General features: G+C 31.7%; 2 protein-coding genes across 3 annotated transcripts in view; both read right to left on the reverse strand.

Moving 5' to 3' along the window:
* LOC134711744 (uncharacterized) overlaps nt 1-27,918 on the reverse strand; it is a 405,579-nt gene that overhangs the window by 39,490 nt on the left and 338,171 nt on the right. The window lies entirely within an intron of this gene.
* On the reverse strand, nt 614-17,140 carry LOC134709504 (uncharacterized). 2 transcript variants are annotated; one of them, XM_063569666.1, is made up of 4 exons: nt 16,907-17,140; nt 7,069-7,204; nt 1,812-2,028; nt 614-919 (listed from the first exon to the last, which is right to left on the reverse strand). In XM_063569666.1, exons 1-4 carry the CDS (start codon nt 16,929-16,931, stop codon nt 773-775), a joined length of 525 nt encoding a protein of 174 aa, XP_063425736.1. In that variant the 5' UTR covers nt 16,932-17,140; the 3' UTR covers nt 614-772. The 2 variants fall into 2 exon arrangements, with proteins under 2 accessions (XP_063425736.1, XP_063425735.1); XM_063569665.1 differs by lacking the exon at nt 16,907-17,140 and adding an exon at nt 10,406-10,572.

Genomic DNA, 27,918 nt, shown 5'->3' on the forward strand with positions numbered 1-27,918 from the left:
CATACATACATTTCTTAATCACACGGAATCTAAATATTATGTTTACAGATAAATGTATGTAATGCTTTTTTTTGTATGTGTTTGAGTTGCCGTCTTATTTGCATATGGTGTGCGTAAGTTCATCTCTTGACCATCAGAGTTCTAAGTAAATATATATGCTTATGTGTGTAATGATGTCTTAAAGATTAAAATGAATGCAATGCTTCACTTCCAAAAAAGTGGGAAACAGAGATATTTTTTTCGGGACTCGAGGCAATCAAGCAAGATTTACCATCCCTTTATATTACGTAATGTATAGGGATAGTAGATCTTGCCATGGATGGAAAACAAGTGCCTGTGTGACAACGCCATTGCAACAAACAAAAAAAAGAAAACAGACAAACAGATAGTACATTAAGCACAACAGAGAAAACTAAAGACTCAGCAAAACGAACCCCACCAACAAATGCTAATGATCTCAGATGCTCTGAAAAAATAAGCGGATCCTGCTCCTCGTGTGGCACCCGTCGTGTTGCTCATGATAGTAAATTCCAATTCGAAAGGAAAACTTGAATTCATGAGGGAGAATTAAAAGTATGAAATTACGAGATACGTTGAAGAACAAAGATTCAACTATAATGATGATGATTATTTATTTTGATTTTATAACCAATGTCTTTCTAAGTAGCAGTTATATTTCAACACAGTAATGCAATTTATAAAATTGAATTATACTTTGTCAGCATTGCTTAATGATAGTTATATGACATGACAAATGAATAGATGAGGTTAACTATTTCTTCCGAGATTCTGTGGAAACTCCCTTTGCGAAACAACCTCCCAACCAGTTGTAAAAGGAAAGCCATGCATTTTTTGTATCTTCTGTAAATTCATCACCAAGGCCTTCGGATAGGGCGTGAATCAAACACTTGCCAACAACCTAAAAATAAAGTATTAATATTACAAATACTCATCTCAGAGATACTGTTTGTAGTTAAATCAAATTTGATTGTCGAATATCTGATAAAGCACCAAGTTATTTATCTTCCATTTTTGTTGTGTTGTTTGATTGCTGATTTCTTTTATGCATACCAACATCTCCTTTTGTCTAATAAATCACGTCTGATAAAAAACCAGAAGCATTCAAAAGATGGACCCTCCTGTACATAAAAAACTGTGGTTCTTTCGAATCATACGACGAGCATAGTTTGGTAAAAACACAACCAAAAGGACCATTATTTTTTATTTGTTTCCAATTACTTTCATTTGTTTTGTTTTTTGTTTTTCCTTTTTGTGGGTATTGTTTTCTCTGATGTTATGTCACGCATCGTCTAAAGGAGAATTATATATGACTTGAATTATTTGCCAAAAAAAATCAAGTTTTATCCTGGAATATTTCATTAAACCACGTTTTTATTTTTACAATACACGTGCCAAATCAATGACATACATGTAGTATAAAAATCAATCTGCGAATTTAGTTTAGGTGCCCTTGTAGTAGCACTAGGTATTAACTATGCAGATTTAGTTTAAACCCTATAGTATCTCTTGGTATTAGCAAACTATCATTTTAGGTTCAGTGTACAAATATGTATTCTCTTTCTTTGAAAATTGACTTTGTCTAGTGTTAATTGTGTTTGTAGATTTTTGTATGTTTCAATGTGCGAGTTTTGTTTTCGGTTGTGTTCGAATATAAACATTTAATTTTGATATCCTTTTTTGAATGAAAAAGCTTGCTGATGTTACTTGGTAATAAAGAAAAAGAATAAAATCGAGTTCGAAAGAAGTCCGCTACACGCGAAATACTAAAGGCCATAACAATTAATACATACCGGTAAATGTTCTCTCCTCGTTCCGTAGTGGAAATGTCGACTGCCAAGATCAACAACTATCGAATTAAGTTTTGTCAAATCATCGATCGTATCAACTGCTACACCAACAACTTCGAACACACCTTTGACGTGATTTCGTAACTTGATATTTTCGTTACCGTTACTTGTGTCTGCAAATTTAAACAATGGCTTAACCTCTGGGGCTTCTTCAAACAATCTGAAAGGATGTAGGAAAAGGAAAATTAGTTATAATTATTAAAATAAGAAGATGTGGTAAAATTGCCAATGGATCAACTCTCCACCAGACCCCAAATGACATATATAAGTTAACTACTGGTATAGGTCATTATAAGGCCTTCAATAATGAACAAAACCCAGAAGCGTTGAATGTAATAAAATATATATTGCAAATATATTGCAAATGTGTATGTGCATAAGGATCAATGTAATATTATTCTGTAAGACATATTCAATACATCAAATGAACGTCTCATTTCAGTGGCGGATCCAGGGAGAGGGCTCCGGGGGTTGGACCCCTTCCATTTTTTGAACGAACTATGTATATTCATACTTTTGCATTATGAGAGGGTGCGGAGAATGTCTAAAGTCATCACAGAAAGAAAAACAATCAAACAAAACAAAAATGCACTATTTTAAAGTTATATTACATTCAGTTTTTTATTTTATTTAAATCTTATACAACTATGGTGTAATTAATAATAAAAGAGCACTCAGGTAATCCCAAATACAAGAGCACAACATGATATCATTTAAGAAGAATGAATTTGGAGAATCATAAGCCCTTCGTCTCAGTACTACAATGTATTACACACGAGACGATTTTATGGGAATTAAAACTTTTCAACACAATACTAGTATACCATCTTCACTTGTATATAGGATATACATTTCCCAACTCATTCGGTTTTCAAGAGCTTGAAGCTGCTACTCAAACTAAAAGGTTACTAGTCTCTGAACAGGGAGATGATGAACCAGCATTATGTCAGTTTCTAAATAAATCCATCGAAAGATACCAAGACCATGTTGGTTATTATACAGTAGCAACTTGTCAAATAATACTTGATGATGGTCTTGAAGTAAAAGTTTCCCTTTTTGTCCTTGTATATGTTTAATCTTTACTGTTTAACCATATTTTTTTATTATATACTTATGACGTGGATCGGTACTTATACATCTCGCTATTGTGTTATGGTCAATTTATGAGTTCTTGTCTTTTATATTTGCGTATGTGTTTTCAACTGTTTTGTATATATGACATTATGTGTTTCTTTGTCAAAACAGTTATTTTTTTATAGTGATTAAGATCATATCAAAATGTTGACCGCAATACCCCAGTTTTTGACGTTTTTGCCTATTGTGTCTGTTTGTTTTGCTCAAACTAATTTGTCAATAAAATGGAATTGTATTCAACTGTCATGCTAGTGAAAGGTTAAGCTAGCTGTAAAACCAGATTTAATCCATCATTAAATTGCGTGTTATAGTGTTCTTTTTATTTGTTTTTGTATATTTTAAACCTTTACCATTTAGTCTTTTTTTTTGTAAAATCCTTTTGTCGTGGCTCGATTTTTATACATCCCGCCATTTTTGTTTTATTGTACCATGGTATTTTTTGTATTCTTGTTTTGATTTTTTTTCCGTTTTCGCTCACGTGCTTTGTCTATAGAGTGTCTACATGCCTTTTTTTATGACATATTTGTTTGTTTTTTCAGTTAAATATCATAATTACACAATATTGACTGCTGTTTATATTATAAAATTGAGAATGGAAATGGGGAATGTGTCAAAGAGACAACAACCCGACCAAAAAAAAAACAACAGCAGAAGGTCACCAACAGGTCTTCAATGTAGCGAGAAATTCCCGCACCCGGAGGCGTCCTTCAGCTGGCCCCTAAACAAATATATACTAGTTCAGTGATAATGAACGCCATACTAATTTCCAAATTGTACACACGAAACTAATATAAAAATAATACAAGACTAACAAAGGCCAGTGGCTCCTGACTTGGGACAGGCGCAAAAATGCGGCGGGGTTAAACATGTTTGTGAGATCTCAACCCTCCCCCTATACCTCTAACCAATGTAGAAAAATAAACGCATAACAATACGCACATTAAAATTCAGTTCAAGAGAAGTCCGAGTCTGATGTCAGAAGATGTAACCAAAGAAAATAAACAAAATGACAATAATACATAAATAACAACAGACTACTAGCAGTTAACTGACATGCCAGCTCCAGACTTCAATTAAACTGACTGAAAGATTATGATTTCATCATATGAACATCAGGCACAATCCTTCCCGTTAGGGGTTTAGTATCATACCATCATAACATATATGAGAAGAACAAAACCCGTGTCATGCCAACAACTGTTTTTAGAATAAATGTCTTTAGTTCCGACGCAAAGACCTTATCAGTGACTCAATATTAACGCCAAAATATGCAATCTTTAATTACTTGACAACAGTATCGTAATTATATCCCTTCTTAATCAGTCTATTTAAAGGTTTTGTAAGTTTCTGAGGTGAATACTGACACCTTTGTGCTTTATAAAGAATATTTCCATAAAAAATTGGATGTGAAATACCTGAACGTATATAAAGTCTGCATGTTGAGCTATATTTACGAATGATGTCTTTATACCGATGATAAAATTTAGTAAAAGTTTTGACTAGTTTGTGATATCGAAAACCCTGGTGTAATAATTTTTCAGTAATACATAAATTTCTCTCGTTAAAATCTAAAACATTGTTACAAACACGAGCGAATCGTACAAGTTGAGATATATAAACACCGTAGGATGGTGATAAGGGAACGTCACCATCTAAAAACGGATAATTAACGATAGGAAATGAAAAATCATCCCTTTTATCATAAATTTTAGTATTCAGCTTTCCGTTAGTGATATAGATATCAAGATCAAGGAAAGGGCAGTGGTCATTATTAGTATTAGCTTTATTTAAAGTAAGTTCAGCAGGATAAATTTCATTAATATACATACAGAAGTCGTCATTATTGAGAGCCAAAATATCATCCAAATATCTAAAAGTATTATTAAATTTGTTTATCAGATGTTGTTTTGATGGGTCTTTGCTTATTTTTGTCATAAATTGTAACTCATAACAATACAAAAAGAGGTCCGCAATAAGTGGTGCACAGTTAGTCCCCATTGGAATTCCGATAATCTGACGATATACGGAATCCCCAAAGCGAACAAAAATGTTATCTAGTAAAAATAATATTACCTATTATTTCGGTTTGATAAACACATTGTTGTCAGACAATATAATGGAATTTTACGCGACCGTCATACAATTGAGAGGTTTAGCTAGCTATAAAACCAGGTTTAACCAATCATTTTCGGTATAAAGAAATGTCTATACCAAGTCAGGAATATGACAGATGTTTCCATTCGTTTCAGTGATGTGTTTGAGCTTTATTTTACCATTTGTAAAGGACCCTGCCATTTTGCGTCGGCATTTTTCTTAGTGTTTTCTTTGTAATTTTTATTATTTTACTTTTCAATGATTTCTTCAAACTGTAATTTTTTTTATCGACGGTAGACGACAAAATATTGGCAAATCAAATAAATGGAAAACTTTAAAGAAATACATTTACACATATGATAACCATATGAAAACTAGGGCGAATGTTCCAGAAATACGTCAACAGGTCTTCCTTTGTGATAATTGTCCAAACCCGTTATCAGTATGAAAACTGTGAGATGTGGTATGATTGTCAATGAGACAACTTTATGACAGCCTTTAACAGTGAGTAAAACTAATACTCATACCGTAAAGTGAGCAATACAAACCAATTGATAAAAAGCGACATTTATTGATCTTAATGTGCATGGCAAGCTGGTTTTATTGAAACGTTGACAAAATCTTTGAGCAGATATGCAAACTATTTAGTACAATTTGATATCATTGACTGCATTTTATAAGTATTTGTATTTAAGAATTGAATGCTTCTTTTTGTAAATTTATTGGGTGGTAAAAGCGTTGACCGAAGTACATTTTGTATGAAGCGCGGAAGCGCTTCATTCTAAAAATGTACGCACGGTCAACGCTTTTACAACCCTATAAAGTTTCAAAAAGAAGTATTCAATACTTATAATTACATTGTTTTATCTAAAATCGTGAAAACACGATTTTTATCCAGTTTTATTTAATTCACCTGTGCACTTTTTTGTGGGACCTCGTGTCATCATGCATGATAAATGTTATTGTCTGATGCAATTGTTTACGGAATAACATGTTAGCCAATCAGAATAACGTATTATAATGAAACTTACATCTAATGTAATTATTGTAAAACATAACACAATTCGTTTAAGAACTTTCACAATTTTGACTTCAGCCCTAATTGGACTGCACATCTACAAAGCCAGAATTAAGACCAGGATCAGTAGCATAAATTGAACTAAACATCAACATTAAAATCATTATGCTATTATTAGATTAGAAGAGTATTTTTGTAGGTCTAATATTAAAGAGGTGAGGCTCAAAAAAAAGAAAAGTTTTTTTATTCCAATAAATGGCTTCCTTGATTGATGAGCGTTTGAAAATATAAAATACAGATAAGTCTTAAGCTCGAATCCGAAAGCAGACAGAATTCATTTCAATTTCCAGTTTATTGCGTGAAGATGTATATTATTCTCTTTTACTTCTAATATATTATTGTGTTCTACTGATTTGTTTTCCATTCGTGATATCAATTATATTGTTGATGGCAGCGACATCAAATGTCAAGTATCATGGTACCGGTATAAATATTTTATAAACTACTGGAATTGATACCATTGTGAAGGCAATAACCTGTCACTGCACTGATAACATGAATCTTAATACCAAAACTCTTTAGAACACATTATATATTCTAATTGTTTTAGTTTATAGTTTTTATTTTTTTATAAAGTAGACGCTTCTTTCAACTTTAATTCGAATTCATATTTTCTTTCTTCCGCAAGCTGAATAGTTTGCTCGTTTAACCAACGTGACCCATACGTACGTGTGGTCATTAGTTGGTTGCTGTATCTTTATTTCTAAATAACGTATTTTACAAAATTAGATGCCATTAACTTTATTCAGGTTGAATATTATAAACTTATTGCATTTTACCGAATGGAAACATCATTGTGTTTCTACTTTCATAAAAAAAAAAAAGTTTAATCTACAAAATGTCTACATAATTCTTATCATGAGAAATAGCCCATTTATACCATTCCTAACTTACTTTATAAACATTGGCATTCCTAGGTCTGTCAAATCTCCCTTCTTGACAAAACTGGCCCATGATTTTTTAACTGTAGTCTTGTGACTTTCTGTGAGTCCAGGCTGTGGTCCTGTAGACCCAGAACAACCCATTCCACCTGTGAATATTGCAAAATCTAAAATATTATTTCTAACATCATTAATGGACCAAAGACACCCGAATTTGCGTATGCAATGCGTGATCAGTTTATATGAAAATTTGTAATCCGTATTCACTTTATTATATCCCAGTTTTATTAAAAAAATTCTATTCCTTAATCAAAGTGTATTTGACAGATCATCCTTGTTATTGGTTTTAACACAATAAATCGGTCCCTCAAGTACCTATATTAGGTTGATTTTATAATTGTTGGGTAGATATATTAGTTTTGAACAGTAGTGAAATGAACTATTTAATCCAATAAAGATTTAACTGAATGAATTGTTTTTGAATACTTTGAATGCCAATAAAATACATTCGAATGACTTTGTTGACCCTTCTTGTATCAAATTTCATTACTCGCTTCAATAGTAAAAATTAAAGCATCTTCTTAAAATTTACCATATTTACATTTGTTATAAAGAAACCACCATAGCAAAAAGTAAAATCACAAAAATACTGAACTACAAGGGAAACTCAAAGCAGAAGTCTGGCGTAAGCATAACACTTCAATCCTGTTATCAATGATAAGTTTATTTACAACCACTTGGTCGATGCCACTGCTGGTGTAGTTTTGATTCCCCAAGGGTATCACCAGCCCAGTAGTCAGCACTTCTGTGTTGACTTGAGGTATCATTGGTATGTTCATAATTATGAATTACCTATATACAAAAGTTTGAATTTTTGAAATACTAAGGCTTTTCTACCTCAGGAATAGATTACCTTAGTGTATTAGGCAAAACTTTTAAGGATTTTTGCTCTGCAACTTCGTACATTTTTGGCCTTTTTAACATTTTTTTATTCAAGCGTCATATAAGTCTTTATAGACAAAAAGCGCGTCTGGCGTTAATATTAAATTTCAATCCTGGTATCTATGATGAGTGTATGCCTAGTCAAATATGGCAAAATCAAAAGCTCAAACACATCAAACGAATGCATAACAACTGTCATATTCCTGACTTGGTATAGAAACAAAGTAAACGGCCAAGAAAGAAGCATCGAAATCATATACAACGGAAACTAGCCCATTGTTTTGGGGAATACTATCTTTTAAAGCTGGACATAAACTGACATGTAGGAAAAATTCATCAGAGAAATTTCATTTAAATACAGATCCTTTTTGCAAGTTTCGCTTATAAGGGTAAACCGTATACCAAAGAAGGACTGAAGAACTATACGAGCAATGAGTATGGTAGACAGGAAATTTAAATATAAAAACAGACTAAACAACAACTTTTTTATTTATAAGAAAAAGAAAAAAATGGTTAAAAAGGAGCAATATTAGTAAAGATCGATTCTCGGCAAGAAGTTTGAAATTCCTGTTTCCGAGTTATTGATTATATAAGAGAAGAGATTTTCAAAACAAATGAGTACAGCGGCATAAAAAGAACATTTATCAATATACATATGTGGGTCGCATTGATATATGCATAATTCCCGTTATTATATGCCACTTTTATATAGACTTATTGAATTAAAAGAAGATTATAAATCATTAGTTGCTTAATTTTAATGAAACACAACAAAACATAACCTTAGGAGATAACTGTATTGTATTTTATTGATACTGGTCAGAAGTGATCCCCCTATTGAAACATTTGTTCCATCAAAAACATAGATTGACCGAATACACCATGAAATTACCCACGTATACCCTCAAAATTTAATGTCAACACTGATCTATAAATGAATTTTCAGAAAATAACAAACTTCTTACTGCGAGCAGGTGCAAACCTAATTTTTACTGAAATTGGGATGATGTAAGAGCGTACAAGTTTTGAAGTGTGATCTTGATGTATTAAACCATTGTAATGCCATATACAAAACCATTAAACTGTACCAATAAGTAACAATGCTGTATAAGGTATGATCATTATTCAGGATTATAGGTATAGTTATACAGTCATCAATCCCTCTTGTTAGTTATTAAGGGTTGTTTATTTGTGGTTATTGAATGACTACTTAACACAAGACCCAACACTTATTGTATGATGAAGGCAATAAACATGACCTTCTTAATCTGAAGACTTAACTCGAGTATGAAAATATTGTCATCTATGATTTTCTCAAGTTAAGCAGTAATACGCTTGTTCAAATGGGCCGGCCGTCTTAAAAAATGTGCGAAATGCATACATTCGCAGGCACGTCCAGTCGAAATGGAGACGTAATTGTCTAGGTCCTCGGTCATACAACTTTATATAATTGGTATACTCGGAGTATACAGTTTGTGCTTGAAACACCAAATCCAGTATTTCGTGCTCGAAATTGTTATGACGGCAATGTCTGATGCATCGTTGCAAGGTAGTGATTCGTTCCATATATAAAGAACCCTCACTTTCTAGTTGCTATCCTAATTCCAGCCCTTCATACCGGGCTACCTACATTGCAGCATTCAACTCATCGAATCAATTGTAAGTTTGTTATTTTCCTGAAAATGCGTTAAATATTTGCTACAAGACGTTTAACAGACTACAAGCAATCATTTAATCAATCTTAATCTAAAAGTAAAAATCTGTGCCTAGTTCCAGAGGTATTTAGACTCTGATGCCAGAAATGTTCATTTCCTAGTTGATACAGTTTTCTTTGATTTCTTGTCAGGATTTTGCTATTTAATTAGATAGAGGGTTGCTGCTTATATGTTGTAACATATTTAACGAAATGTTCCCTTATAACAAAGGTGAAGGTATCTTCAGAAGCTGTAGGGGTGAAACCATAACTCGATTTAACGTCAAGGAATATTGTGTATATAGTCATTTTAAAATCATATTTTATGTAAAGAGTTGAATTAAACCAAGCGAACTAAAAACAAAGCAATGCATGTTAGTTTTATTTTATTTTGTATATTCATAATCAGAATTTCATTTTGTTTTTATCCGAAAAAGTCAACGATTCTAATACTTCGCATTCTTCTGTAACTATTTATTTCTAATAAAACACGTTTCGTATGCCCTAAAACCGGTATCATATACATCTATGTGATGGTTAAAACATACATTGGCAATCATAAAACATCTTCTTAATATATTTCATAGTAAAAACGTTTGAAAATTTTGGTTAAATGTCTGTAATTATACATAAATGCATCCAATTTACGAGGCCAAACATTAAATGGTCAAACAATGGCCTGTACTATTTATGTTTCCTAATCTATACGACTTACCCGAAAGCTCAATCATTTTCCCCAAAATATCCGATTCGTTTGATATCCTTGTTAATTTTTTCTTCACATTTTCGTCCATTTGAGGACACATTTTCTCAGAATATACAGCACTATATCCACTCATTCTCTGTTTTAAGTAACAATTTTGGTAAACCTATACCGTTTATTGATTTTGAGAAACAAGTAAGATAATCTGCTTGTAAACGAGAATTTCAAACTCAATTCACTTGCATTATTTATGACATTTTATTTTAGAAGCGTGTTGAACAAATCATTAAAAAGATATATTTGCTAAGATCACAGTGGAAAGCAAGGATTAGCCATCTTATTCCACCATAAAACAGATTTGAATTATGTCGATAGGGAATTTTGTTAACAATCTCAAAATTCCTAAAAGAGCACTTAAATTTCAAGCATCAGCAACCATTTATTACATTCGTACTAAATGAAACCTCTTATAAATGTCTTTTAGATGTTAAAAAAGAAAACGAATATAGATATAACTGGAGATATCTTTAAACTTCTGCTTCGAATTCTGCTCAGATCGAAATGTCTATATTTCAATGTTAAATTCATAAAGAGCAAGTCCATGAAGACCAAATTCGCCTGAATTTATTTTACTCATAAGGTCGGAACGTTGTTGTATGACTGGATATTGCATACCAAGTAGTTAAAATAACAAACATGATAGGTCTTCAACATTTTAATAAGTTATATCCAATAAGGAAAAAAATATATTCACAGCCACGAAATACTGCTGAAGTCAATAGTATTTTAACGTCCAGTGGCAAATCTTTGATGCATGTTTAGGATACAAATAAAATGTGAAAAGATATTGCAAATCATAAGAAATCCAAATACTTTCGATAAAATTTCGGTTTGAGACGAGAATGTCAATCTCATTCATTTTTTAAATACATAAGATTTGCCAAAATTATTTAAAATTGCATTTTCCGATTCATTCTCAGACGATTAATGAAGAACTTGATTAACAAAAATTATGCGTGTGAAGTAAATTTGATGTAATTGGTCCTACATATTTTGAATTATTTAAACGATTAATATGACATATGGAATAAACTATTGATTTTATTCTTGCTTGGTAACGTCCAGTGGCAAATATTTTATGATGCACATTCGGGACATAAGCACATTGACAGCTTTAACAATAGATATATATTTTCTGAAAATTATGTCGATCGGGATATAGGGCGATACATTTTGCAATTTGAATGACCTGGAAAATGACGGTACGATATAGTCAGAAATTTTGTAATGCAAAAGTCTATCTTCGGTAATTCAATGGTTCGTTAACGTACAAACAGCGTTTTTTGTTAGGATAAATGAGAATGATATACTTATAAGTGTTACATTGAAGTTTCTTAAAAATAAACACGATAGCGCATTATCTTCCAATAGATGCTGATGCAGTGGGATTATCAAATGTACTATTGTATCCAAGGTAACAACACACATGTTCTCCTACCGTTTCCAGTTCATGCTTTTACGATTTTCCTTAAAAACATTTTCTGTATTAAGTGTACGTCGTTGTCGAATAGAGCACGAATTTTTAAAAGAAACAAGTTAACAACCCGAACAGAGAGCAAAATCAGCCAAAGGCCACCAATTTGACAAAATCCGCACTTGTACAATATATTAGTATACTAGTTTAGCGAAATGAATGCCAGACTTAACTCCGGATCCAACACATAAAAATGTTTAAAATTAAATATAACCTCCACAAGTTAACGTAACGCATCCAATTAATTGAATTATAATTTCGGTAATTGATAGATTGCTTCAAAGTTGTTCATTTTCTCCGCGAATAAATGTGAAAATAAAAAATAAAATACTAATTCGGACGAAAATGGTTAAAGAATTTCAGTTTTGAACTATATGCATATAAATGATCAATAGTGGAGTTTTAAATCGTACATAGTTGTAAGCAAACTCATTAAGTGATTTGCATAAACATCAAATATGAACTCTTTGTTTGTATACAAACGCAAAAAGAGAAAAGAAAAAAGGTCAAAATAACTGTTCTTTGTAAAACAAGTAGTAGATGCATTTCCAGTTAATATCATTTCTTTAATTCGACACTTGCGTGCGATAATATATAATGGTTAATATGCCTTGACTGCATAATTATAATTAGTCCAACAGACACTTTTAAAAGGCACAGTATTACCCCACCCCTTCCTCCCCTAAATGTTGAATATTCACCTGTAAGGAATGGAACTACTTGGAGACGATGGCGATTTTACTTTAATGATCAATATAAACCCAATGTAATATTTTATGTATTGATTTAAAACTTGTACGTGTAGAACAAAAAAATCAAAATTAGTAGAAATATATTGAGAATGGAAATCGGAAATGCGTCAAAGAGACAACATAACGACAAAAGAGCAGAAAACAGATGTCTGTCGAATAACAAATTAACAACATTTTTTTTTTTATCAAAATTATGTTGAAGGTTGAAAATGGTGATAATATACCAAAGGCTGAAAGGAAAAAAAAGAATAAGTCTGAGAAAAATAAACAGAAATCCTGTAGTAACTGAGGTGTTCTGGAGAAGAAGAAAGCAGTTCTTCATCCGATGAATAGTCGTATTCGGTGATGTCACAATCGAAAAAAAAAGATGACGGAGCATTGAGGCTACGGATATGTTCTGTTCTTTGGTCGAGTTGTTGTCATTTCGACAAAAGTTAAATCACAAAAATACTGAACTCCGAGGAAAATTCAAAATGGAAAGTCCCTAATCAAAAGCTAAATCACATCAAACGAATGGATAGCAATAGTCATACTCCTGGCTTGGTACAGGCCTTTTCTTATGTAGAATTTTTATTAATAGCTTACTAAACCTCTCACTTGGTATTCGCATCAAATTCCAATATATTGACAATGACGTGTGAATACAAAAATAATGCAGACATAACAGGTAAAAATGGCAAAAATATGAGTACAGCAGTCAACATTGTGTTAGAAGCATAATTACTATAAAAACAAACAAATATGTAGCAATGTAGCACAAACATGTATAGACTACCAACATTAGCAAAAATGAAAGACAAGAATACAAAAATTTACCTTAGCACAATAACACAATGAAAGGGTGTGTAATTACAGAGCCACGTCATATGTACCAAAGAAACTTAAAAAAAAAAGGCATATAGTCAAAGCACATAAGCTCAAAACAAAAATTACAAAGACAAATAAAAGAATAGTATAACGCGTTATAAAGACGATAAAAAAAACATCACTACCCATCTAATCTATACTTCAAGACGAAACTGTATTATTTGAGAAGTTGATACGGAAATTGGTATATAGCTAATGAGGTAGGGGGGGGGGGGGGCTTGCTAACTATAAAATTAAAATCTTTGTCTTGATTATCATATTTTCAGGTACTGAGATGACTGTGTATGTCAAATTCGAGATGTAAGTCTAAAAATTAGACAGAGGAAGCCGTGTCTGTTGTTTCTTTAATTTCTAGAATTAGGGGATATTTTAATGGAATCCAATCAGAAAAGTAAACTTTTAATGAGGTAGTTGAAAGATAAATCGTTTGACATATAATCTCACAATGAAAACCAATATAATTCGTGTTACATAAAATAATTAACATTCAAAATTCATAAATTGGTGAATGTGTTGCCTAAAGTAATGATCAGAAGCGAACACGTTTGTGTAAAGTCTACCATAACAACTACTGTTCTATCTTTAGGGCTTGTTTCCATCACTGTCAGCCTTTGTCTGCACATTTAATATTATACGAACTATAACAAATATTTAAAGAAATTATTTTGTAGGCTTTTACAGAAATTATCACTTAATAATTTGCATATGGATTTAACGGATGATGCTACAGTCAGCACGCCAGACAATTTTACTGATTTAGATATACCCTGAACTCAAAAACCAAAGAATTTGTTTTATGATGAAGAACATCGTTATACCAATAACTGGTTTATTGCTATTAAGTTTTTTGTCATGTTTTCTCTGTTAAATCTAGAATATCAACAGTATCTAAATTCCAGAAATGTCCCTTATATAAGTACGAAGCCCTGCCAAGTTTGGTCGATCAAGTTTTCGATTTAAAAAAACACACACCCGTTCAAAGACAACTTTGAACAACAAAGTCGTGATCATAGTCTCTTCTTGTCACTACTACGTAGAGTGTCCCTAAGGACTGGTTAAAGCTAGAACTGGAATTTTTAGTTAATAGTATAAATGCTCCAATAATCTTCTCACAAATTCTGTATCACCATATGTGTATCATCGTTTTATGGTTCAAATTATCAATCGTAAATGGGTTTTTAAGACATATAAATCTTTATTTTTTTTATCTACAAATTCTTATCGTTCTATCACGTGTTTTGTTCAAAAAAAATATATCAGTCAAAAACAACTCTGATTGACTATCCATTTTTGTTGATATCCATTTGGCGTGGCTCGGTATTTATACATCCCTCAATAGTTTAAGTGTGCTATGTTCAGCTTTTGTGTTCGTGTCTTTCATGATTGCTTATATGCTTTGTCTATAGACTATCTACATGTCATTTTGATCTCTGTTTTGGCATAGTTGTTTGTTTTTTAGCGATTAAGATAAAAACACGATGTCGACTGCTGTACCTCAAGTTTTGACATTTTTACCTTTTATATATGAAATAGATGATGCGAACTATGAGTGTCAATGAAACAAATCTCTATTATAGCCTATGTATACTTAACGCTTAAGCTTAGAAAATACTTTATAGATCATTTTGAAAATCTGTTTTGTATAATTTTTAATTAAAAGCTACTCAAAATATACATATCTTACCTTTTTACGCCACTTCCCTTGCTTTATCCTATATAATCGGACTCAATATAATAGTAAGCATCTACAGATAAGCTTAGATGTTAGTTACCTGAACATTATTAAAATTTAAAGCCACACCATTCAAATATTGACATTACTAATATCAAATGCATATATACCTTAATTATATTACATATACGTCAATGGAAATGTTTATGGTGTAGGTCTATTTTGCAGCAGGGTTGTAAATTAAAATTTAATAAATTTACACTACCTTATAAATCATCTTAACATTACTGTGTTAGTGGATTACAAATAAAGCGTATATATATTTATAATTGTCAAATACAAATTTGAGACCATAATTACTGTATCATAAAATAATTTGCAAAAAAGACAAGCTAAATGATTTTAGGAGTGAACATAGTTATTTTTTATAGTTCTGTTTTAGTTTTGTCAAGAAAACAACTGGAGACAATCTGGAGACTAAGAGGGAAATATATTTGAATAAGATTTGGTGTTTATGCCGATTATACAACAATCCGACAAAAAAAACCCTATAATATTTGAACAAATGACAACTGTAAACCTTTTAATAAAACCCGGTCTTAAAAAAGTACCAAACAAATTAACAGATATCATATCAGATCTGTTACAATTAAAATGAAGGGTAAATGTCAATGAAGCTAACCAACGACACATTAAAAGAAAACAAGATAGAGATTAAAATAACAGAACCACATCAATTTGCTTTATAGTAAAAAAAGCAAGACTAAATGGTTGACACGATGTTTTGACACCTTTCTATATATGAAGATGAAACACGCTTTCGCATGTGGGATTTTTACACTGTTTTGATGACCCATTGGTGGCACTTGGTTGTTTTTTGCTTTTTGGTCGGGATGTTGTCTTTTAGACACATTCCCCATTCCAATTTATATTCTCAATTTTATTTACATCAACTTTCCTGTTTCTTTTTATTTTACCTATGTCGTTGCTATCTTGCCGACGTATATCCACCCCCACATAAAAAGACACATTAATATAGTTTGGAAATGATGTAAAATACTACTTCACTGAAAGCGCAAGTTACAGAAGAGACCGTTGAAAATTGACAAAAAAATACCTACTTTGTATTACGTATTCAATGAGTACTAGTATTGCATTTATGTCCGTATGATATCACTGACGTTTGTGATTAAGAATAACTGAAATCAAGGAAGCACAAACATACTAGTATTCCACAAATTCATAGTAGTTTTTTTCAGCATAAAGAAATTTGAATTCGATAACATGAAAGTTGTTCCATCGTTTACAACTTATGAATACACACAGGGACAACCAGGAAATTTTTATATTAGTTTTTATATGATGTAGCTCGATCGTGGTTTGGAGTCAAAGTGTGAACTTCAGATGCCTATACAAGTTGGCAAGCTGTTGACGACTACTTTAAAATGTAATGCCAGCTATGTAGTTGTGAGGAGAAATAAAAAACTGAAGAAGGCCAATGGCCGAAACGTTTTTAAAAACTGGTTTATTGATACACTTATATAGTATGTTCCCTATTGGAATTTTGAAAACAAAGACCTTAAATCTCGTTTAGTGAGTATTTTGATCATCGAGTTATATTCATTGATAAACTACAAATATAATGGAATACCACCCGGAAACACAACATAAACTAACATGGCACTTACTGAAGCGGAAATCTTTTACACTCATATGTCTGTTTTATGTCCCTCTTGAGTCCAACCAAAGACGAGGAACAGGATCGTCGTTTACTCTACTTAACTCGACAGGATACCAAAGTAGCACAAGTCTTCATCCAAATAATGTATTTTTTTCTCTCGATTTGATCTCGAACTTAAAGAGTTGAATTGAATGTTAGATACAACTGTTTTGATTAGATTCACTTTCTAACGATTATTTCAACGTATTTGTGAAAGCTTATTAGGTTTAGGTGAGATTTGCTTTGGACAATGTTAGATTAAATGACGATATTTCAGATATAAATCAATTTCACACATAGCTAATACAATTAATCAAACACCTGACCTATCTTTTCTTTTAAAAATAATTAAATTTGAAATATTCTCCGTCTTCATTATTTGACCAAGTGGGTAATAATGTTTGCTTTCAATGACCTCTACAAATAGAAACGTGTAATGTGTCAATTTAGATAAGTTATTATGAACAACAAGCATATACTACGAAAGTTGAGAGTATGTTGCTACTTTATCCGTAAAGACTATAAAACCATATGCTGTAAATATATGTGTTAATGTTTTTGTTACTTAAATGGATATCCAATTTGTTAAAGTTTTGTAATGATAACTAGTAAACCTTGATAATTAATTTTTACTTCTTACATTTATATTTCATATAATGTAATAAATATATAAAATATACATTAAGTCGATGGTGAAACATGTGGAAGTACAACTAACATACTTAGTTCCAAACTATAATACCATTCATGTATCTGCTTTAAGGAATTAAAACATATTAAGGTGTTTTAGAAAAATATTCAAAGAAAGACAAACAACATCAAGTTCAAACAAAAAATAAAATGATAGACTCCACAAATCAGTACACAGAAAAAAAGATAAAACAAAACCATAAAAGACGAGGATAAAATCAAGTGTCCTAGAAGGGTAATCCCTTTCTCCTACACTAGTATTACACTATCATCACAAGTGACAAAAAAATGACACGTCACATTCCTTGGTGTCATCAAAGTGTTTCTGGTGACAAGCATGAGAATAGTAGGACATGATTAAGGCTACACTAAATAACTAATGTAATTCTGGTCATATGTGAAATTGATATTTTATAACGGAAAACAAAAACATGAATGCAGTCGAAAAAAAACTTGCAATCACAATAATACCGAACTCCGTAGAAGATTAAAACGGAATGTCCCTAATCAAGTTGCAAAATCAAAACCTCAAACACATCAAACGAATAACAACTGTCACATTCCTGACTTAGTTTAGGTATTTTCTTATGTAGAAAATGATGATTTAAACCTGGTTTAAAGCTAGCTAAACCTCTCACTTGTATGATAGATTCCAATGCATCAAATTCCAATATATTGACAACTATGCGTGAACAAAACAAACAAACATAATAGGTAAAAAGGTCAAACATAGGAGTTCAATAGTCAACATTGTGTTATCGAGGGTATCACCAGCCCAGTAGTCAGTGCTGACATGAATAATCATTGATATGGTCATATTTATAAATTACCTGTTACCTTTTGAAGTTTGTAATACTAAGGCTTTTCTACCTCAGGAATACATTACCTTAGCTGTATTTGGCTAAACGTTTAGAAATTTTGATCGTCAATGCTCTTCAACTTCGTACTTTATTTGGCCTTTTTAACTTTTTTGGATTCAAGCATCACTGATGAGTATATTGTAGACGAAACGTCAGTCTTGAGTTAATATAAAATTTAATCCTGATATCTAAGATGTGTTTATTCATAATCTTAATCAAAACAAACAAATATGTAATTAAGAAGCACAAAAAGATAAAAGCGCATTTATAAAAATGAAAGACAAGAATACAAAAAAATTACAATAGCTCAATAACACAATGCCGGGATGTTTAAGTACAGAATAATAGCAACAGTAGTATACCGCTATTCAAAAGTCACAAATCAATCGAGAGAAAACAAATTCGGGCCACAAACTAAATTTGAGGGAAACACATCAACTTAATGAAAACAACGAAACAACAGATCACTAAAGCGCCAAAAAAAACCCAAAAAAAAACCAAAATCTGACAATGCATCATACATAGAACGAACATTTAGTTAACAACTGCAATAATCCTGACATGGTACAGGACATTTAGGTCAGAAAAAAATGTGTGTTGAACCTGGTTTCATGGCTAGCCAAACCTCCGCTCTTTATAGCAATGCCTAATATACCACTAAAATTGCAATATTTCATGACGGAAATATAGAACAAATAAATAAAAGAACACCCAAGACCGAGTAATACACAAATGAATGATAGACTAGTACATTTCGAAATAATAACCACAGAATAACAACGAATAACTTATTTACTAAATTTAATTAAGGACAGTACACAAAAAAACAGCTTAATAAAAAATTAAAAATACGAATTGTGTGTCTGTCACCCAAATGCATAAGCTGGTTCTCGGCTGACTACTACCGTTTGTACATAATTGGGTGTATCGTAATACCCGTGGATTCTAGTTTAACAAATGCATCAACGCAAAAAAGTGACGTCGCAGGTAAATTTAAAAAAAAAAGGATACAATTCAAAATTCGGTTGCTAATTATTTAATTTGATGTAGTTCATAACAATTATAAGAATATACTTGTGTAAGTTATAGTCCAACTAACTATGTCGTTCTTTCTTCCAAAAGCCTTTGCACATATTTGCTTTAAACTGAATCATACAAATGTAATGGGTGATTAATCATCTTTACATTTACATACGAATAAAAAATATAAGATAGAATCGCAGCTATGAACAATAATACACAAAACAATATCCGATCAGAATAACAAATAAAACTTTTTCGTAACTTAATACACGAAAGCTTAGTGAATAAATACTGAGACACAACTTATAGCTATGCAAATTCACACCTCAGCAAAACAGTCATATTCGGGGATGAGCCACGTTGCACGTCATATGACTTGAATAAAAGAACAAATAATGCATATAGACAAAGCACATAAGAAAAAATAAATGACAATAATACAAAAATTATCATAGAACAATGACTAAATGACGGGATCATCATCATAGTCACTTTAAATGGATATCATCAAACAGACTAAACAGTAATATACGAAAAGACAAATAAAAGAATACTTAATCTCAAAATCTATATGTCAAGACCATCGTGTATTAGTTGTAAAGTTGATACAAAATATTACTGATGACCTGAATATTGGCAATAGCACTTCTCTGTGAAATGTGTTATCCAAAAGAACCGAAATATCGTAAGCCTACATCCATCAAATAGGTAACACAACTTCAAAATACTGATGAATTCAATCTAGTGGTATAGTTTTCAAAGGTATCAGGTTTATAATTTAATACGCCGAACGCGCGTTTCGTCTACATAAAGACTCACCAGTGACGCTCAGATCAAAATAGTTAGAAAATCAAACAAGTACAAAGTTGAAGACTGCTGTTTTACCTGTTTCAACTGTTTTTCAGTAGTCATTTTGGGGGCCCTTTGTATTTTGCTGTTCGGTGTGAGCCTAGGCGCCGTGTTGAAGACCGTATTTTGACCTATTATGTTTTACTTTTACAAATTGCGACTTGGATGGAGAGTTGTCTCGTTGGCACTACATCTTCTCATATCTATGAATAAATATGCTACATCCATCTTTAAGGACATAAATCTTTCAAAATCACGTCATTCCTCCATGAAATATTATTAGTTACATAGTGAGTAAGTGACATAATATGATATATACAGGGTCAGTAAATTCCATATGTAATTTATTTACCCTGTATATATCATATTAGGTCACTAGCACACTATGTAACGAATTTATCTTACCGACTATCTTTATTTCTTGAATTTAAACTAAATGTCTTATTTGCTATCATAACACATCTTCTTATTTTTGTATTAAAGTGTTCAAGTGCTCACTTTTTAGAGCCTTCTTCAATTGGTCTGCACTAAACAACTAATGTAAACGATACATATTTATTATCAATAACCTTGATATCAACAATAGTAAACAAAACTTTAATACTTTTAAATAATCAAACAGTGCCCAAATCGTAACTCCACAACTAACCGTGTATTGAAATATACCCCACCTCCCTACTAACCTAATATTGAATATACACGGCGTCCACGAGGTTGCTTTTAACCAATCATATTCATAGAAATGTCTAGGAGGTAAGATAAATGTTAATATTCCCGCAGACAAAGCAAAAAAAAACCATCTTAAGACTCTTATTTATAAATGTAAAATTCAAAATCTCATATGCTTACCCTTCTGAAGCACCTGAAATGACCCCCTTTTTGGTGGGGTTTCTGTTTTTGTTGTTCCCCTATTTGTGACACTTTTTCACGAATCGGTGTCAATATAATAGAATTTGGTGCGACTGTCGTGCAAATGAGAGGTTTAGCGCTATAAAACCAGGTTCAATCCACCATTTTCTAAATTTGAAAATGCCTGTCAGAAGTCAGGAATATGACAGTTGTTGTCCATTCGTTTTATGAGTTTTATCATTTGATTTTATCATTTGATAAGGAACTGTCCGTTCTGAATTTTCCTCGGACTTCAGTATATTTGTGATTTTTTTTTCTCAAACACAAAAAATGAATGGAAAACAACTGCCACACCCCTGACTCGGCATAGACATTTTTTCATGTAGAAATGGTGGATAAAACTGGAGTAATTTCAAAAATTGGGTACATCGGCGAATATTGTGTTATAATCTTACTCCCTTTAAAACAAACAACTTTGTCCAAGAAAAAAAAAATGCATACACATAAACTCATCATAAATAACCAGGATTGAAATGTTAAATTTGAACCAGACGCGCGTTTTGTCTACAAAAGACTCACCATTGACGCTCGAATAAAAAAAAAAGTTAAAAGGCCAAATAAAGTAAGAAGTTGAATAGCATTGAAAACCAAATACTCCTATAAGTTTGCCAAACACATCTAAGGTTAACTATTCCTGACCAAGATTATTCCCAAAGTGTACCAGAGATTCGGTGTAAGGGAGAGAACTTAAAAATTATTATCATAATAAAAATTAAATCTTAAGAATATGGATGAATTATAAAAAAAAAATCGTATAAATTGTATTAATTTATTGACAAAATTACATGTAGTTATAATTTGAAGCTGACACTGAATACTGATTTTTAAAATTGCAATTTTAACTCTACCACAAACCATGTAATGGTTACATAACTTTTGATTGTTAGAAATACATGTACTAAGAATTGTCTACACTAGGAATAGATTATCCTAGTTGTATATAGTTATCAAAGGTACCAGGATTATAATTTAGTACGACAGACGCGCGTTTCGTCTACATAAGACTCACCAGTGACGCTCAAACCAAAAATATTTATAAACCCAAACAAGTACAAAGTTGAAGAGCATTGAGGATCCAAAATTCCAAAAAGTGGTGCCAAATACGGGGTGTCAAAAACTTTTGGAATTTTGAGTCTTCACTCTTTTATGTTCGTATTTTTTTTTGCCTTTAACGTTTTTGATTTGAGCTCGACAACTGGAAAGCCTTTTTCTTAAATGAAACTCATGTCGAGCATACAAAATATAAGCTTGGTATCCTTAGTAAATTTTTCTTACATGGTATAATTATGATGTACTCATCTTTCACTCGAAATTTTTAGTCAATCTGTCTATTGATATAAAGATAAGGCGGTATGATAATCAATACAACAACTATAACTACAGCCTTCACAAAGACAAAAGGCAAGGCATCTTGTAAAGTTCTTTAATTTCTATTTTAGATATTTTGACTTTAATTTCAACTCCGTTTCTCCCAGTAGTATGATACCATATAACCAACTATATGCCGCTTACGAATCTCAAACAATACGTTATGCCTGTGTATGTTCAAATAATACGGACTTCATTGGTGGGATTGAGTTCTTGACACAAAAACTACTCATTCAAAGAGTTATGATGAAAAAACGACTGAAATCTTCACTTCATAAGTTTTGCATTTGCTATCACAAATTGGTTGAAAGATAAGATGTGTCTGTGTTTTAGTTCACTACCGTCATGATTTCGCGGTGTTAGACTTCAAGTGAGTCTCATTGGGGTCTAATTGTGAAGCGAGATTGCCGATTTTTAGTAAGCGTGACACGTGTAAGTCAAATTATTGTGCCGTAAAAACGGGAAATGAAGTTTACAAAGACACGGGAAATTACAAAAAATGAAAATTGCTTACGTACATATTGTAAGCGGGAAACGGGAATCTGACAAAATAGTAAGCGGGATCTGTATCCAGAAACCCCCTCCCCCAAATGAAACCCCCTTCTAGATATAGTGGTTTAATTTTAAGAAAAAAAGTATCCATTGTGTCCTATTTGCGATGTTGACGTTTTTTTTCTAAATTGTGGATTCATATGGTGGGTGATGCAAATATAGGCTAGAACATAGTGTATAATAGCGTTTGGGTTTTCTACCCTTCTCCTATCCAAACTAAGACAAATTAAAGAATTGGCACTCTGCTTTGTTTCATAAAATAAGGGACAACTTATGTGCAAATATCTAGTCTTAATGAGGAATCTATTGAACTTTGTTAAAATTCAATTTAATTCAAACAAAATATTTTGAAACTGACATCTTCGGAATGCTTAATTTTTTTTATTGACAAAACCTATTTGTTACGTTATAGAAGGACGCATGTTTTAACAAACATCGGCATTCTCATAGGAACTAATTGTCTCTATCTTATGAAGAATGAAAATGAAGCTAGAATTATTCTGTAATTTCAATTTCAGCTATACAGATAATGTCTTCCTTTTTGTAGCAGAAAGTAAAATCACAAAAATACTGAAGTCTGAGGGAACTTTAAATAGAAAGTCCCGAATCAAATGGCAAGCTCAGTGTTTCGGTTGCTCAGTTTTTTTTTCTCTCTCTTTTACACCCGGATTTGTTTGTCAAATTCATTTATGACTATAAAACAGCGGGTCCCTACTATTGCCTTGATCTATCCCATCGAACTGTTAATAAAAAATACAACAGATACAGTTTAGTGCGACTCATATTTTGACTTACATTTAGAAATTGACATTGGGGGTCAGTTGAGAACAAAATTTTACGACAAATGAGTCGATTTCAGAATCCCATAGGTAACCTTTCAATTTGTATGTAACAACATTCCGGCAGTGCCAGCATACGAACCATAAATCTCCCAGTTAAAACGATAGTTCATAGCTTGCTTTTCCTATCATGATTTCCTTTCACAGTTCAATTCAAAATTTAAAGATTTTTGTTTGATTTGAAATATTGAATTTTTAGTTTTGGAAGATACATGGTAATTTGTTGTTTATGATTAAACAAATCTACTACCAAGATATATAAACACAATATGTATAAAATAATATAAAATGTTTAAATTTCAATTAAAAATTTTAAGATTTTTGTTTGATTTGAAATATAGAATTTTTAGTTGTGCAAGATACATAAAAAGTGAAATCACCAAGATACTGAACTCCGAGGAAAATTCAAAACGGAAAGTCCCGAATCAAATGGCAAAATCAAATGATAAAACACATCAAACGAATGGACAACAACTGTCATAATCCCGACTTGGTACAGGCATCTTCAAATATAGGACATGGTAATTTGTTGTTTATGATTAAACAAATCTAGTGTCAAGATATATTAACACAAGATGTAGAAAGTAATATTTATAGGTATGTTAGAAGTTAGCACATCCATGAATATTTTGCAATTATGACCATTTCTTTTAAGACCTTAATAATAATTGTCTACTCTTAGTCAAATGTATTACATATTATCTTATGGTTTAAATACTTGTTTTAGCTAAGTCCCTGTAATTGCTTTCATAATAATGTATCCCCAACAGTTTCTTTAAACTGATTTATCTTAACAATGGGCAACTATTACATAATCAACAGTTACGCTAATCTTTAACATTGTGTTTGTACATTGTACTTCTTAAAATAATTAATATTCAGTTTTATAAAAGGGCATGGTGAATCGTTAACACGAAATTCAATATTGGAACATTGTTTGTGACCTATTAAAACATTGTTAAACTTAATCCCGACTTTAGTCCTGATTAGCTAGCTAGCAAAGACAAAACCTTTACAACAAAACGCAATCAGTTTCATGGCCTTACTGAATGTAGACGCCAGATTCCTTATTTTGTCATGTTAGTTAAAGATAGCATTCATCAGGTTACAGAACCAGGGGAACATGTATTGGCATTTATCAGGGCACTGTTTCTTTCTCTCTCTTATTTTTTTCTGAATTGTTTCAGATTTCATCATCTAAGTGCTTGTAAAGCTCACTATCATACATTTGATTTGCTTATTACTAATCATTGAACGCAGTTCTGTGACAAATAGTAGTATGCATTATCTGGTTGATATATAATAGGTTCTTGTAAATTGAACCATGTTTTATTTTTCTGCTACCCTTTCGTACTTCATACACATGTATGTGTATAATATATTTGATTTTGTTTTTGTTTAAATATGTATTCATGCTGCATCAATTCAAATTTTCATGTTTTTATTTTGAACCTCTTAACGTGAATTTCCAGTCACGTCAAAACGAATAAATTATCATGATGATGTTCACGCATGATGATAAAACAGTCTGCCAATTTAAAGTGATTCCACTGCAAAATGAATGACCAGTGTCATTCATATTAACATGTGAATGTTGCATGTTATATCAGAGGTACCAGGCAATATAATATGCACAATATATATCTTCTTCGGCCTATGTGAAGTGATAACTGCAAATTACTAATTACTTATGTGTTTCTCTGTGCTGAATTTTCTTGCATTTACTTGCACTGTATTCCTCTGACGTTATGTTGTCATTTTATTGGTACTTTTAAATAAAGGCAACAGTTATGTAGGTGGCACGGTAGAATTTGCATTCCAGAATTTAGGTTGCTCTTTTGTGTACCCTTCTTAGGTTAATGTATCTAAACAGTGTGATTGGAAAAAAATACAGTATCAACTGAACATACTTTCCCAAACTGAGGGATGAATCAGGTGTAGAAAAATATGAAATAATTTTACATACAGATGAAAATGATTTTTTGAGGATTTTTTTTAAATCTTGTATTCACTGCACCATAAAAGACCTTAAAGTACTAGTGGCCTTAGGTTTTTAAAAATAGCAAAAAAAGTAAACGGTCAAGATACATATTCAAATTCATTTTTGAATAGTAAAATGAAAGTACGTCAGTTAACTGTGAATTTAGAATTTTTTGCAGTGTTAGAAAGTGGTGAAAATTCTAAAAAGGCTATCATTATCCCTTATGGGCCAGGAAATACTACCGTGCCACCTGTACCGTTGTTCGAAATTCATAAATCGATTGAGAAAATTCGGGTTACAAACTAAATCTGAGGGAAACACATCAAATATAAGATGAGAACTACGACACAACAGAAACACAACACTAAAATGTAACACACACAGAAACATTGCCATAGTCAGGAATAAGGCAGTAGTATTTACATAGTCCGTTTCCATGTATGTTGGCGTTTGTTTTTGTAGCAGTTCATTGTTTCTGTTGTTCCGTCTTGTTTCCTCGTAGGTTGAGGTATTTCCATTAGCTTTGGTTTGTAACAAGGATTTGTTTCACTTAAATCAATTTATGACTATTGAACAGCGGTATACTTCTATTGCCTTAATTAAATGAGATGTTCTTATTTTTGTTAGATAGTTCTTATCTTTCCCGTAAAAATATAAAAAAAAGTATCTTTAATCTTACTTCAAGTCATATTGATGGTACCACAGAAACCATGTAGAAGGTGTGCTTCATATCTTGATCTTTACTTCTCATAGAAACATATCGATGACTTAAATTACAATCTATGACGAATGTGACTTTATTTTTCAAATTGTGAACTTTTTATTTATCATGATGTAAAAAATACCCTCCTCAAACTTTATAAACATAACAAGAAAAGTGTATGATCTGTAAATATATCAGCTGTACCCTTTCTATGATTGTTACATATTGACTCAGTGCTTTATGATCTAATACTCTATGGTTTCAAATGCAAGAGCAAAAAAGGACAATAACATTAACGTTGTCATTTTCAAATGAAAGGCATATTAGCTTAGCACGTAAATGAATATTATGCTTCTTTTAACGAGCGTAAAGCGTTTCAATTATTAAGAATAGTTATAATACTTTATACTAACTTATTAAAAAATTCCTTTTGGTTGACTTTTGGTTGAAATGAATGTTACTAATTCGATAATATGTTACATAATTATGTGTCTTAGACAGATTTAAACAGATTTGTCCTAACAATTACTTGTTCTACAGACACAGTTACGTATACATTTTTATTACTAAGTTTATTTGTTTAAAATCATTCATATCATATAATGTAAATGAAAAAGGAAGCGAACTAACTCAATATTGTAACATTTTAAGACATTTAAACGGCTAGACTTATCCCAACTTTGATCACCAGTAAATATTTAAAAGAAATTGCATCAACTCCGATTACTTGCCTTTTTGAAGACGTTTATTTGGTTTTTCTTAACATTTTATTCTTATTTAAAAGTAAATAGTACAGCATTAATAGGTAGATAATCAGTGTGTTTTGGAAATCAAACGACAACTTCTTATTTTTCAATTTATCGTTGGTTCTTCTTACATACTAGTATAACATTTCATATATAGACTACTTGTATTGTTGGTGCATCACGGAGCCTTTATATTTTTGTAACACATACAATGAATTTTAAGTCACATTAAATTCCCACTAAATAGATTTTTGACAGAATTCAAAATAGTTTCGTTTAGTCGTAGAAATGTTCAGACCATGACTGCATATTACAATTAAAAGTTCTATTTTGCTGACTTAAACGGAAAGAACTTGTACATATTCGACGTTTGATGTTAAAATTTTCACTAGTTTTTAGCTCACCTGGCCAAAGGGCCAAGTGAGCTTTTCCCATCACTTCGTCATTCGTCGTCGTTAAC

This window comes from Mytilus trossulus, chromosome 3 (assembly GCF_036588685.1).
Source record: "Mytilus trossulus isolate FHL-02 chromosome 3, PNRI_Mtr1.1.1.hap1, whole genome shotgun sequence".
Lineage (NCBI taxonomy): Eukaryota > Metazoa > Mollusca > Bivalvia > Mytilida > Mytilidae > Mytilus > Mytilus trossulus.